Source organism: Osmerus eperlanus, chromosome 8 (assembly GCF_963692335.1).
Source record: "Osmerus eperlanus chromosome 8, fOsmEpe2.1, whole genome shotgun sequence".
In the NCBI taxonomy this organism is placed as follows: Eukaryota; Metazoa; Chordata; class Actinopteri; order Osmeriformes; family Osmeridae; genus Osmerus; species Osmerus eperlanus.
The window spans coordinates 13,553,072-13,567,821 of NC_085025.1; the positions used below are offsets into that span (position 1 = coordinate 13,553,072).

A 14,750-nucleotide genomic window follows, 5' to 3' on the forward strand; every position below is an offset into this window, starting at 1 on the left:
TGAGTCCAGCAAATCCACACTGCCCATGTATTTGTTGTATGCACCCACAATGTGAGGTCTCTCAACTTCAATGTAGGATTTGGTGGCTTTGTTCCAGCGTTGAATCTTTTGCACAGGATCAAGGCCAGCAAAGGATGACACAAGTGTGACCACCCTGTTGTCATACCACTTAACAGCGCATATGTTGTGGTTTGCCTCTACTCTTGTCAGAGCTTCCTCTTCCCTTTTTCTTCAAGATCTTCTCATCTTCAAGGTTACTGCTGGTGGCCCGGGTTCAGGAGTGGAAGGAGCTCTTCGAGGACACGGTGGTGCAGGTGTTCGACGGCGTCATGGTCCTGTCCTTCATCAACTGCCTGTTGGACCCCTTGGTCTACTGCTTCTGCAGCACCAACTTCAAAAACATTTACCTGGGCAATTACTTTCCTTGCCTTCTGAAGAAACACGAACACCCCCTTGAGAACAGCACCTCCACAGCAAACCCAAATCCAGTTAGCCAATAATTTTAATGCTTGCGTAACATTGGTTGTCATTGTTTTTTTCGGTAAGCAACTGTATATTTAGCATATTTATATATAGCAAACTGTACATTTACATTTAGCAGACGCTTTTATCCAAAGCGACTTCCAAGAGAGAGAGCTTTACAAAAGTGCATAGGTTACTGATCATAACAACGAGATAGACCTAAACATTGCTGGTAGCCAAAACATGAAGCATACATTGTGAAAAAAAACAAATAAGTGCCAAAGGGAAATGCCAAATGTACAAAAACATTTTTTTTTATTAATCCTTTATTATCCGCATCAGAGGACTCCTACAAAATCATCTTGCAATTTATTTTTACAATATATATATTTATATTTAGGTCTTACAGGTGAAAGGGATCGCGATAGTTAATGGTCATACAGTGAAGTTCAACTGAATGCATGTTCAGATTACATTTTGTCATCTAACCAATTTACCAAAAAGGTGCGTTGTAACATTTAAATGTGGAGAATAATATTTAAAACTTATACTATACACTAATTGTAGTAATATAAAATATAATAAATTAATACAAAACATATAATACATCAACTGTAGGTCAGAGACAGAGTGGCTTGCAGGGAATCTGCACCATGTTACTATACATTATTGTGGGGGGGGGGGGGTGGAATTGCCACGAAGTAAATAAAAACGGTGGAAAATGCAGCCTTTATTATTATTATTATTAATGTTATTATGATTTAGTTTAATCTACATAGTGTTTTACGTAATGTGGACACATGTAGTTTCAAGAGATATGCATAATAAACCCATTAAAAAAATACATACTTTTAAATGTAGCAGACAACTCATCTTTGTATTCTTTTGACGTCATATAGGCTAGTGGGGGCTTTGAAGTTGCGTAACAATGGATATCATTTTACCACACTTGGGAGTGAGCTACACATTGTAATGAACTACGCCTACCAGTTTTTAGCTGTCACTTGGGGTTACACATTACAGTGTCATTTCAGTCACATTTCAGTTTTTCTTAGAATTTTGTTCTGAAATACACTTGTGAGACCAGCAAATTCTACACGTTGAAATGTTCCAATCGTCATGATCCATGTTCTTGTTACTTGTGCAAATGACCAATTGTGAATTTTGATCTTAAAAAATAACTTACGCTCCACCATAACAAATATCAGGGAGTCAGATGGCTCAGCGGTTAGGGAGTCGGGCTATTAATCAGAAGATTGTTGGTTCGCTTCCCGGCCGTGCCAAATGACGTTGTGTCCTTGGGCAAGGCACTTCACCCTAATACCCTCGGGGGGAATGTCCCTGTACTTACTGTAAGTCGCTCTGGATAAGAACGTTTGCTAAATTACTAAATGTAAATGTAATAACTATTGAGTGAGGAGTAGGCTACCTCGATTTGTTCAGGGTTCAATTTCACACATATTGTCACGCACATTCGTGTATTTAATTCTTTCCGTCTAATTATTAAAAAGCAGTGACTCAAATAGGGTGTTGTCTTCATTCAGAAACCAAGTATTGAGACTTGTCTCTGCATTCAGAATAATGTCTTTAGTCTGAACGGTCATCATGAACTTTAAACATTAGGCATGTTCTTATTGTGTCGTACTATGTCCATGACAGATAACCATAGACTTAATTTGACATCATGTATTCACATTTCTACACACTCTCTCTACTCTTTGCCATTTCATAAGGTGAAAACGCTAAGGCTACAGGGCAATGTTTGGGTCTCGGATCCAGCCGCTGCAGTTGGCGCCTTGAGAATGACACCACAATTGATAAACATAATGGCTGTATGGATTATATCCTTCTCAACATGCGTCGCTATTGGTGGCTGTGAGTACACACCATGAGTAATGTTTTCATAGAAATGTATTGGGTAAAAGTGCTGTATTTGGTGACCTGCCTGTCTGAAAATATAGGGCGAATAATTTGTGGAAGGGAGACGGAACCCAGCGATGGCTCGGGACTTGAGATTGTGTTTTACGCGATTCAGAAGACGCACATTAAAAACCTTTGGCACCGTAACTGGCTACCCCGAAGCTGCAAAGTCTATTGCCTGACATCTTGGCCCACTGTGCAACGTGTACTGGTCGGAAGAGAATGCACTTTTAAACACTTTAGAGGAAAAATGCCATCGGTAAACCCGTGCGCAAAGCTCAGTCTCGGAGTTCAACGCTGGCGTGTTGGGACAGTTGCAACAAAAAACACGAGGCTTCCGCTACTAGAACAACTTTATTCTGAGCAATAAGAAGTTTACTTTCTAGCCACAGCTGCTTTTGGACAGTTTGTCTATTCCAGCTGCGATTTGTACACCGTTATACATGAGGAGAAAACACAAGTGGCACTGCTTGTCGATTGCAGACAGCGGTCGAGCTGACTAATTGAGTCTACACAGTTCTCATACCGCCTTTAAGGCCAGCCCCCAGCCCACAACCGAACACTACTCCCAAGCACAGAAATCAGTTGAGTTTACTCGAGCGATCGGTTCAAACGACAGACATGGCAGAAGTCGCCCCAGCAGCACCCGCTCCGGCCAAGGCACCCAAGAAGAAGGCAGCAGCTAAGCCCAAGAAAGCGGGACCCAGCGTCAGTGAGCTGATTGTTAAGGCTGTGTCCGCCTCCAAGGAACGCAGCGGCGTGTCCCTGGCAGCGCTCAAGAAGGCTCTTTCTGCCGGTGGCTACGATGTAGAGAAAAACAACTCCCGCGTCAAGGTCGCCGTCAAGGGACTGGTTACGAAGGGGACCTTGGTCCAGACCAAGGGAACCGGCGCCTCCGGGTCTTTTAAGATCAACAAGGCCGCTGAGACCAAGGCAAAGAAGCCTGTCAAGAAAGCCGTCACTCCGAAGCCCAAGAAGGTTGTCGCCAAGAAGGCCGCTGTGGCCAAAAAGTCCAAGAAAGCTGTGGCGAAGAAGCCTGCAGCTGCCAAGAAGTCTCCCAAGAAGGCAAAGAAGCCCGTGGCAGCCAAGAAGGCTACCAAGAGCCCCAAAAAGGCTAAGAAGCCTGTGACGCCCAAGAAGGTAGCAGCCAAGAGCCCCAAGAAGGCAGTCAAGGCAGCCAAACCCAAAGCGGCCAAACCCAAGGCAAAGAAGGCGACACCTAAGAAGAAGTAATTTCTTGAATACAACTTCTACGTGGCAGTTGCTTTGCTCACTGTTACACAAGCACAAACAAAAGGCTCTTTTAAGAGCCACCAACTCTTTCCATAAAAGTGCATCCATTTGTTAGGTTCCCTCCACAAATACTACGTGTAGGCTAAAGCATAACTAGTGCTTTGAGAAAATGCCCCATTTGTTCATGGGGATTATCATACTATGTCGTTGACATGGGCATCTCACCGGTACAACAGGCCACAGGTATTTGTTACATTGTGGGGAAATCTTCCCCTGCTCTTAGACCGCTTTTCATGGTAGCGACTTGACAGAAACAAGGAAGTTTCTGAGTTCCATTTCGTGGAGCTCCCCCCCACAGGGCAGCTCAGCTCCTATTGGGTTAGGCAGCAAACGACTGAAGATCAAAATGTATCCGCATCTGTAACATCTCAGCCTGCTTTTTTGGAAAGTCTAGTCTCTTACTGTAAGATGTCAACAAGATTCTGCAAGACATGTTCACCTGGCTATATCCAATGTTGTGGTATTTCTGCAAATGAGAGCATAAATTAGTATGCCCCGTTTGCCCATGTTAACAAACCGTTTCAAAAAACTTGTAATACATTTTTTGTTTGTCTTAATATAAGTAATCAACTTAGTAATTTTCATTACTGAGTTGACCCCCATTTTGGCTTAAATGACTGGACTAATAGCTAATAATATAGACAAATAATAGCGACTACTTAAAGAACCTCTTAAAACGCCCATAAGTCATCACAGCAAACTAAAGCCTAAGCCATGTAGCCTACTGATAAGTGCTGGTTGTAAAGAAATTTGATGACAATATTAGCGAATGGTGCTCAAAATGAGGAGCGACGGAAAGGAACAAAGAGAGAAGAGGGTGGGGACCAAATACCCCCCTCGCAGTCCGCGATAGCGCGAAAGGCAACGCCTCCAGTTTTGCCGCTACCTCTGATTGGATCGAGACCGAACCGGCCTTGTGACCAATGACTGCCAGTTACCGTGAAGTATAATAGGTGTTCTTTGACCGAGTCTATTCAATGTAATCTAAGACGTCAACAAAATGAGCGGAAGAGGTAAAACCGGAGGCAAAGCCAGGGCCAAGGCAAAGACTAGGTCATCACGCGCCGGACTTCAGTTTCCCGTGGGTCGTGTTCACAGACTTCTTCGTAAAGGCAATTACGCGCAGCGTGTGGGAGCTGGCGCGCCCGTCTACTTGGCCGCCGTGCTCGAGTATCTGACTGCTGAGATCCTGGAGTTGGCTGGCAACGCTGCCCGCGACAACAAGAAGACTCGTATCATTCCTCGTCACCTGCAGCTGGCTGTCCGTAACGACGAAGAACTGAACAAACTCCTCGGTGGTGTCACCATCGCTCAGGGCGGAGTGTTGCCTAACATCCAGGCAGTACTTCTCCCCAAGAAGACCGAGAAGGCTGTCAAGTCCAAGTAATGTCCCCGTTTGATTTGTTGTGATTGTTCACCCTCCCCAAAGGCTCTTTTAAGAGCCACCCATTTAACTCTAGAAAAGAGCATTGACGTTCTCCGTAATCAATTCCAATGTGGAATCAAATTAGTTCACTGTAACCTAAATCCACACAGTGGGTCATACCACAACCGCATACTCTAGCTACCTGACTGAACAGGTTACCACATTGGAGGAAAATGTTTTTATCGCTATAAGGTGTAGACAAGAATAGCCTCCTTGGTGAAATAAAGACCCGAGGCACGGGTAGTCCCTAAAACAAGTTAGTCAATTTTCTTTAGGCCTATTCGTTTCATTTCCGTAGGCTACACGGACGGATGTAAAATAATTAATTGGATTATAAATATACATTTGTAATAATACATAAGTAGCGAGACAGTTCAAATGAAGGCGGAGGCATAAAGTTTGAAATTTAGGCGGGCACGGAGGCTCTGTCCACGCGTCTAATGGCAATGTCCAAAGCGCAATTGCATTACCATTGATCAGTTGTGTTTTTGTTTAAACTTTGTGAAGTAAATACGTAAATACAACATGTATTCATTTAGCAGACGCTTTTACAAAGATTTGGAAAACGAAAAAGATACTGAAGCAAGATGCAGACTTTAGTAGTCTAAAGTGAACAGTTGAGGTGATTTCATGCTCCCTTATAGTTAATGTTGATACATGTTGTGGCTGCTGAATTTTAATATACTTAGTTTGACATCTTATTTTAAACATTTTGATCCCATCCTCGAGTCCAAGGGGTTTATCAGTGACTGCAATTACTTTGGGGCTGTATCCAGTGGCTGACTATATTGCTTCACTGTTACATTGCCGCTAAAGTTACACAGCAAACTGCATACCATTCACTGCAACATTGTTTCTGGTGGCTTGATACTTACAAATACCAGTGGGTTACACTTTTGGTAGTAGCATATTGGGAATTCAATTCATACCGCACCATTTCCGTTTTGTAGAAGTTGGTTCTGGACTAGATAAAATTGAGCTGCTTAATGTCCTTTTTTGCATATCGTGGTGTGAATTTTACATACTACAAGCATGCAAGGAAACGGAAGGCCTGGTCTTTTCATAGAGATAATGAGGTGGCTCTTAAAAGAGCCTTTGGGGATGTTGCAGTCAAATTACATTTAGGCGCGCTCTCCGCGAATGCGGCGGGCCAGTTGGATGTCCTTGGGCATGATGGTAACCCTCTTGGCGTGGATGGCGCACAAGTTGGTGTCCTCGAAGAGACCGACCAGGTAGGCTTCGCTAGCCTCCTGCAGAGCCATCACAGCGGAACTCTGGAATCGCAAGTCAGTCTTGAAGTCCTGGGCGATTTCTCTGACCAGACGCTGGAAGGGGAGCTTGCGGATCAGCAGCTCAGTCGATTTCTGGTAGCGACGGATCTCTCTCAGAGCCACGGTGCCGGGCCTGTAACGATGGGGCTTCTTCACGCCACCGGTGGCTGGCGCACTCTTACGGGCTGCCTTTGTGGCAAGCTGCTTCCTCGGGGCTTTGCCACCGGTAGATTTACGAGCGGTCTGCTTGGTTCTGGCCATGCTGCTTGTTTCCTTCTCTTCGATACAAAACTGAATACAGTAAAAGGGGAAGCGAACAAGTTTATATCTCCAGCCACGTCGTGCATTGATTGGACGGCCTCAGGCAGGAGCCTCCCTCTCCCCCGCCATTGGATGTAATCAGGGCCGCCAAAAATTCAAACAAGACCCCGCCCCACTCCCAAGCTTGCTTTGCTATTACTATTTTCAAATTAATAATCAGTTTCAAACAACTTCCATTTTCCCTTTCAAAAGGTCAAATTTAATCACAATTTCCAAAATAACTAGCGCTTTTTTTTTTTTTTTTTTTTACACTTGAACAGCGTATTTGAGTGCAGATATATACCTATATATCTTTTTTTCTTCTTCCACAGTTAAGTCTCCTCCAATTAAGCGAGTTGACTGTAGCAAGATGGCCGCCATGTGCGGACGTTCTAGACTCCGCCGTAAGACTAGTCTTTATATATATCTATGGCCTACATGGAACGTATTCTGCTGATGGGGGGACGAAGAAGACATAATAGGCTACTGTAGACGCCTATCAAATAGGCTATACGTGGAGTGCGTTTTATTTAGGTCAAAAAAATACCCCTGCTACTTCCACCAAGGAAGTTATTCTCGACTGTGCACCTCACTTAACACTTGGGAGGAAAATGTTGATGAATTGCGCAATATAATCATGTTCAGTCAGGTAGAGTATGCGGTTGTGGTATGACCCACTGTGTGGATTTAGGTTACAGTGAACTAATTTGATTCCACATTGGAATTGATTACGGAGAACGTCAATGCTCTTTTCTAGAGTTAAATGGGTGGCTCTTAAAAGAGCCTTTGGGGAGGGTGAACAATCACAACAAATCAAACGGGGACATTACTTGGACTTGACAGCCTTCTCGGTCTTCTTGGGGAGAAGTACTGCCTGGATATTAGGCAACACTCCGCCCTGAGCGATGGTGACACCACCGAGGAGTTTGTTCAGTTCTTCGTCGTTACGGACAGCCAGCTGCAGGTGACGAGGAATGATACGAGTCTTCTTGTTGTCGCGGGCAGCGTTGCCAGCCAACTCCAGGATCTCAGCAGTCAGATACTCGAGCACGGCGGCCAAGTAGACGGGCGCGCCAGCTCCCACACGCTGCGCGTAATTGCCTTTACGAAGAAGTCTGTGAACACGACCCACGGGAAACTGAAGTCCGGCGCGTGATGACCTAGTCTTTGCCTTGGCCCTGGCTTTGCCTCCGGTTTTACCTCTTCCGCTCATTTTGTTGACGTCTTAGATTACATTGAATAGACTCGGTCAAAGAACACCTATTATACTTCACGGTAACTGGCAGTCATTGGTCACAAGGCCGGTTCGGTCTCGATCCAATCAGAGGTAGCGGCAAAACTGGAGGCGTTGCCTTTCGCGCTATCGCGGACTGCGAGGGGGGTATTTGATCCCCACCCTTCTCTTTGTTCCTTTCCGTCGCTCCTCGACTCAATTTCGGTCGTCTAGTTATAGGCTATAGGCCTATGTGTAATTAACTAGGCTATTCCATGAGAATAATAAATAGGTTTTCACATCATATAATCTGCCGGGTGACTGACAACTGTCCACAGGAGATCCATGTTTACCATTACCCTTCCCATTTTATGATGACTAGGATGCCTTGACAATACTGACTTTTCTTTTCTAGCTGTTGTCGGCGACTGCAAACAAACTTTACATCCAGTCATATTTTAACAATCAAGCATACATTAACCACATAATAAAGCAACTGGTGTAATGTTATGATCACAGACAGGAGCCAACTGTTTGATTTTCATGTTTAAATATGTGTTGTGAGTCAGATGGCTGAGCGGTTAGGGAGTCGGGCTAGTAATCTGAAGGTTACCGTGTCCCTGTACTTATTGTAAGTCGCTCTGGATAAGAGCGTCTGCTAAATGTAAAATGTTGTATACAAATTGATCATTTCACTCTTGCCTAGTGTAGGCCTAATATATAGAGAAAATAAACATTCAGTATTTGTAATAGTTCATTTGACAGAATTATACAGCAGTTTTAAACAACCTCTACCTTTGAGTCGCCCTCTCCCTCTCAAAAAGGAATAGAGAACTAGCAGGTAATCTTGTAATGTCTAAAGTATGTATTGCATTAGTACAGTATTACATTTCCTTGTTGGAATCAAATGTATTTTATAATGTCAAAGATAATACATTTTCCCTGAAAAGATCCATGTAACCCAAACACCTCCAGAACTCTCCTCTTGCACTGCTTCCTAAAGGTAACTCCTCTGGTACAAAGTCATCTAAAACATTGGTGTTCACTGAGTGCTCTTAATGAAGGGGTTTGTTTAACAACCCTTCTTGTGCTTAAAAAAAGCACCATCTCCTTGGGAACTATACAAGAACAAAAAAAAACAATTAAATTGACCACTATACTGACTCCCTTCTAAAAGTTTACAATTCCCACGAACTCATTGGGGAAGTCACCTGTATTTATGGGTTAACCCTTGTGCTGCCTTCGGGTCACATGACCCAAAGGTTCATAATGAACCATCATTGTGTTTACCCAATTTTACCCAATACAAAAACAAATAAAAATAATTTTCTTTTAACCTTTGCAATGTGGGGGGTCTGAGACAGCCCAACGGTTAAAAGAAAATGCTTCACTTTGTTTTTGTATGCGGTAAAGTTGTCGCAATACGACGGTGGGTCACAATGACTGATGGGTCAGAATGACCCGAAGATAACACAAGGGTTAAGGGTGTTACCAGCTAACAGAGATGAGAGGCTACTGCAGACAATACTCTTAAATCACAATTCAGGTTTTCAACCTCTAGACACCCACCAACAGATTTGCAGTAGGTGCTTGCAATTTTTACAAAACACTGTATTTAGGATAAGCATACACAATCTTCCCCAGTTATATTAGTTTTTCTCCATTCCTTCGGCTCATTTCACGAAACAGAAATGACATTCTCAAAACAACACGTGCAAACCTCCGAACCACCGGGCACTTGTTCATAACAGATTGGAATTTCTCATTCCTTTAATCAATTGCAATTGTATTAGCACAAAAAAAACTCGATAGGATTGAGGAATGGGGAGTAAGGTGATAAGAGCACCATCAGCATTCTTGGTTGGGCAGTGAACCCTGATGAGTGGGCCACGGTGGAAGCTTACATTGTCCCACACAATGACAAATGTAAGCAAGTGAGGCCCTACCAAAACCCTCTCATGTAGAGGGATAAGATCGGAGTGCAGGCGGTCCAAGAACAACAGGAGCTTCTGGGTATTGTATGGGCCAAGACTGGGAATATGGGTGACTACACCATTCTCTGAAATGGCAGCACACATGGTGATGTTGCCCTCGAGCTGGCCTGGGACAAGCTCTATATATTTGATGGAAACATTAATACTCCTGGATAGCTCCTGTCAGCTAACTAAACTTACTGTGTAATTGGTGATCGGATGTGTCCCCTTGTTTAGTAAAGTTCTAGTTGCACCTGACAATGACTAAGCAGATGATCCAAGAGATCCATATTACAGTATATACCATGTTTTTCATGGCATTATGTGCCTGAAAGATTTTGACAGTGGCGTGAACTATTGTGCAGGTTATGATGTACACAAGGAATGTATGCCAATGTTTTGCAGAGAATAACCACTTGACTGAGAAGCAACAGTCAGTTTAGACCAGCAAGACATATTCAATTGGTAATTGGCCTAACTGAAGGCAATTGTACTTAAGCATTTGCAAAGATGTTTTCAATCATTTGAAATTTGTGCCAACTGTAGGCAATTGCACTTGTCATTTACAATGATGTGCTAATACAATTGCAATTTGATTAAAGGAATGAGAAATTCCAATCTGTTGTGAACAAGTGCCCAGTGGTGTGGAGGTTTGCACGTGTTGTTTCGAGAATTTAATTTCTGTTTCGTGAAATGAGCCAAAACAATGGAGAAAAACTAACTTAAGAATTTGGAAGATTTTGGCCTGTGTAAAAAGTACCAAAGCATAATTTAACCCTTGTGCTGCCTTCGGGTCACATGACCCAAAGGTTCACAATGAACCATCATTGTGTTGCGACAACTTTACCCAATACAAAAACAAATAAAAAGCATTTTCTTTTAACCTTCGCGATGTGGGGGGTCTGAGACAGCCCGACGGTTAAAAGAAAATGCTTCACTTTGTTTTTGTATGCGGTAAAGTTGTCGCAATACGACGGTGGGTCACAATGACTGATGGGTCAGAATGACCCGAAGATAACACAATGGTTAAAACATGGTGTACTAGTCAATAGACAAAAAGAAATGCAACATTCTATTAATTAATCCCAAAGGATATTTTATTACATACAAATAGACATTACAGCACGTTAGCAGGGGTGTCTTTTCACATGGGAAGGAGGGTGGAGGCCCAGCACGTTGAAGAACTCAGTGAGCAGGCTCTGTGACACAAAGGCAATATGTTTATTTAACTCAACAAATAATAAAACAATTTGATAATAATAATAATAAATACATCTATTAATATATAGAGTAATACTTACTGGATTGGACAGCTTTCTTTCCTAAAAATATAAGTATAATACATTTTGATCAGCAGTGAAATGTTGCTAAGCAAGTAGTAGACTAAATTCATGAAGCTTGGTGAATTTGTCTATCTGGGATCAATAATACTAAACATGAATGAATTTAAATCCCCATTGCACCAAACTAACTTTGGCCATTGTCAAAGTGTAATTTTAAATAGGAAATCAGCAACTTAAAGTGCATTATAAATACTATTATTATTATTATTATTATCATCAACAACTTACCCCCATAAGAGACTTTGTAGTACAGATATGTCATGATACCGACACCCACCCACATCTCCTGGTAGGCCTGGGTGTAGTAAGGGCTCATCTTGGCCCACCAGTTTGCAAACACACGTCCTGCCATCTGAGTAGGAGACAAACAGAAACACTATTGACGTTGTGACCTTGCAGTAAAACACGTTTTGGAAATCACTGGATTAATCTTGTTGGAGATTGTAGTCACTAGGATATACGAAATGTATCGTTTGTGCTTGGCACAACCTATAACATAGTAGTTAGTACAAGTTCATTGACATATCTAATAGGCTACATTAACCACTCGAATTAACACCATTATCACATAATACATTTAAAACCAGATCGAGCAATGGCAATTCTAAGATTGTATCCATGGAGCCGAGTACTTTTGCCCCGCAAAGCCATACAATTCTAGTACTGCTCGATGATACTGTATAACCATGGTTTATACAAACAGTAACATGAATGCCATTATTACTATCTGTTAATAGTACAGCAATTTCACAGTCTACGTGTGGTTCCGATCACACTGACTGGGTCTACAAGTTTATGCAGTTACTAAACTACAGTCACTGACTCTGTACGGTACTGTATTGGGACTTGGTAGTATTGACCTTAGCTCAACAGAGTAGCTAGTAGCTATACGATAAACGTAAACCTATCGTCATGGTCTCAACATTACATTTCGTGACGAATGTTCCTTAATTTTGTAGTTGGCATCACTTGAATATTTCGTTAGCAAAATACTACAACTAACTATGGCTATGGCACTAACAAACTAGCTAATAGTGCTAACCCGATAGCCGCTAAGTGCTAGTGCTAAAGCGGTATTGCTGCGAGAATGGCTAGTTAGCTAGGCTAGTTAGCTAGCATCATCTGAAGGCCTAACCCGTCCTCTGTTCAAGACACCACGATGAACAACAGACATACATATACACTGGTATGACTAACAACGAGACACTTATTATGGTTTATTCTATACAACAATGAAAACTGATAGTGGTTCAGGAAATTATTACACGTACCTTTCAGTCTGTGGTGTATGAGGAGGAAGGTCACTTCCCAACAAGCAAGCAAGTTGTATGGAGTCGCAAAGCGCACTGGGATGTATTTTTCTTCTGTTGAGTCAGTTGTCTCATGTAGTAATTTCAGTGTGCGTTACTGCTACCTATTGGACTGGAGTGTATTGTGAATTGTGTTTTTTTTTCTCTCTTTTTCTTATTATTGACCAGAAAACTTACAAAACTCTCGTAGCGGAGAACGATATCAGTTGGAATAGTATCAAATATTGTCAACGTACATGAAAGGAGAGCATCCCCTACACAATGCCAAAAAGCAAATAAGAGCTAGGGGGTATTAGTTAAAAGAAAACTAGTCAAGAGCAATGTGAATTGTGTTAGTAAAGAACAGAAGTTGGTTTGTCATCAATTATGTATATAATCAAATTAGCAGAGCTAATCTACATGTAATTCAGTGATTTCAGTGATCTATTCAAGAGCTATATAATTTATAACGGTATAATCTCTGCTCATGTTGATCGGTTGATGCCCTTATATGTCAGAGAAATCCTGGGGAGATTACGTACAGATTCAGGGGCCTGGAAGGTTCAAATCTACACCAACAGAGGGACATGAGTTTACAACCCAAAATGGAAAATCTGGGTAAACTACGTTTTGAGCTGTGCATGTTCACCACAGTGTGGCAGCATAAACACATGGTAGCAATGATGTGATTTAATGTTACTGTCACCCTCTGCCTAACCATCTTTTTTTTAACTCAACAATTTTGGGGGTGATTTATTTAGTCAGTTATTCGTTTGTCAATCAGCTAACCAGCCAGTCAGTGAATTTCATGGTGACAAGCACTTGATAGCTATGCCACTGGGAGTCAATCACCCTGGCAACCCTTTCAATCCAAAATGACTTGCTTGTTGTGATACACACGCCATCTACACAGTGTGAACTTTGGACTCAATTGATAGATTTCTAGACCACATATGCTTGGAATAGAGAGAGACAGTAAGAGAGTATGTGAGAGAGGAACAGACAGATGATATATCATCTGGTCAAAGCAGATATCTCATTCCATGTCTACATGCAGCTACCCCCTCATCTTTTTCTTTTTTTCTCTTTTTCCCTTCTGTCCATCTTTCTGACCCCACTCCCCACTGCTCTCTCCATATTTCCTTACCTTTTCATATGTCTTATCTTCCAGGACTTCCAACTGAGCTCTCACCAGTCATCGCCTAGCAACACGGCAGCTCCAAACACATTATTCACAGGGCCTGTGTCTCAAAGTACAGCACATTCTCTTATACTCTTGGCTGATTATACCTATGTTTGGACTGCATAACAATAGATGAATCACTTCTATTCTATGAGGCAATTTGGCAAATATCTCTAAGGAACAGAATCTATGTAGGGTGTAAAGACAAGAAAACATTGTTGCAACGTGTGTGTGTTTGTGTGTGTGTCTATGGTGGGGTGTCCGTTAAAAGATAGTAATAATAACAAACAGTTAATTATCATCAGAAAAAATATTTGACGTGCCCCAGCTCTAAATCTTCTTGTGTTGGCCCCCATTTCCATCAGTACCACCTCTCATGTGTGAACTAAACAGCACTTTTCTGAAAACATTTCAGCAGAGCAGCCTTGGTCTGTTCCATTATTTATGTTCAGAAAGTTAAATGAGGATATGCCCCATTTAGAAATTCCCACAATCAACACCACTCACCGTTCTGACAGGGACTCAAACCAATCCTATTACAACGATATGGAATAGAGACTATATAGAGCATACAAACTCCTCAATGTTGGTGGGTACAACTGTGATAATTTATGTATTTTTGTCATTTACAATTCCACAGGTGAAAGTAAATGACAAGACCTACAGTATACTATATGTTAGTTAGAATGTTTCCCCAGTCAGGTTATTAGAAGTCTTGATTTGAGGAGGAACAAGTATTCACCCTGGTTTTATATAGCTTTACCTAGGCCATGCTCTCCAGCTTGATCACATACTGTGTCTGTGTTAAGTGGTCAGCAAAGACCATTAAAGTACCCTTTAGAGACCCTCTGTTCACAATCCATGGAGAGTTACTGTTAATGAGGTGGAAAGAAGAGAGATGACGATGAAAGAGAGAGGAAATTATAAATAGGGAAACAGCATCTAAATATGCTAAATGAATGGGCTAAGCTTTGTGGTATATGTGAGTTTGTCTGTGGCTGGTGTTCACTGTGTTTTAAATTCTTGATTTATGACTACACGTTTAGTAGTTCTACGGACTTGGGGATTCAAAGTGAA

General features: G+C 42.0%; 5 protein-coding genes across 5 annotated transcripts; 2 read left to right on the plus strand and 3 right to left on the minus strand.

Moving 5' to 3' along the window:
• Positions 1-2,982: 2,982 nt before the first annotated feature.
• On the plus strand, positions 2,983-3,615 carry LOC134024848 (histone H1-like). The gene has a single exon (XM_062467566.1). It carries the CDS (start codon positions 3,004-3,006, stop codon positions 3,613-3,615), a length of 612 nt encoding a protein of 203 aa, XP_062323550.1. The 5' UTR covers positions 2,983-3,003.
• Positions 3,616-4,663: 1,048 nt separating this feature from the next.
• Positions 4,664-5,196, plus strand: LOC134024856 (histone H2A-like). Its single transcript, XM_062467575.1, has one exon. The coding sequence runs from the start codon at positions 4,676-4,678 to the stop codon at positions 5,060-5,062; it is 387 nt and encodes a 128-aa protein (XP_062323559.1). The 5' UTR covers positions 4,664-4,675; the 3' UTR covers positions 5,063-5,196.
• Positions 5,197-6,158: 962 nt separating this feature from the next.
• Positions 6,159-6,651, minus strand: LOC134024854 (histone H3). The gene has a single exon (XM_062467573.1). It carries the CDS (start codon positions 6,631-6,633, stop codon positions 6,223-6,225), a length of 411 nt encoding a protein of 136 aa, XP_062323557.1. The 5' UTR covers positions 6,634-6,651; the 3' UTR covers positions 6,159-6,222.
• Positions 6,652-6,959: 308 nt separating this feature from the next.
• Positions 6,960-7,889, minus strand: LOC134024857 (histone H2A-like). Its single transcript, XM_062467576.1, has one exon. It carries the CDS (start codon positions 7,883-7,885, stop codon positions 7,499-7,501), a length of 387 nt encoding a protein of 128 aa, XP_062323560.1. The 5' UTR covers positions 7,886-7,889; the 3' UTR covers positions 6,960-7,498.
• Positions 7,890-10,928: 3,039 nt separating this feature from the next.
• On the minus strand, positions 10,929-12,625 carry atp5mj (ATP synthase membrane subunit j). Its single transcript, XM_062467492.1, has 4 exons — positions 12,473-12,625; positions 11,430-11,553; positions 11,160-11,180; positions 10,929-11,057 (listed from the first exon to the last, which is right to left on the minus strand). The coding sequence occupies exons 2-4, from the start codon at positions 11,551-11,553 to the stop codon at positions 11,044-11,046; spliced, it is 159 nt and encodes a 52-aa protein (XP_062323476.1). The 5' UTR covers positions 12,473-12,625; the 3' UTR covers positions 10,929-11,043.
• Positions 12,626-14,750: the final 2,125 nt, after the last annotated feature.

Coding starts and splice junctions, on each gene's coding strand:
- LOC134024848 (XM_062467566.1), top strand. CDS start 3,004: ATGGCAGAAGTCGCCCCAGCAGCACCCGCTCCGGCCAAGGCACCCAAG.
- LOC134024856 (XM_062467575.1), top strand. CDS start 4,676: ATGAGCGGAAGAGGTAAAACCGGAGGCAAAGCCAGGGCCAAGGCAAAG.
- LOC134024854 (XM_062467573.1), bottom strand. CDS start 6,633: ATGGCCAGAACCAAGCAGACCGCTCGTAAATCTACCGGTGGCAAAGCC.
- LOC134024857 (XM_062467576.1), bottom strand. CDS start 7,885: ATGAGCGGAAGAGGTAAAACCGGAGGCAAAGCCAGGGCCAAGGCAAAG.
- atp5mj (XM_062467492.1), bottom strand. CDS start 11,553: ATGGCAGGACGTGTGTTTGCAAACTGGTGGGCCAAGATGAGCCCTTAC. Junction 11,181..11,429: donor CTACAAAGTCTCTTATGGGG/GTAAGTTGTTGA, acceptor TTATATTTTTAG/GAAAGAAAGCTGTCCAATCC.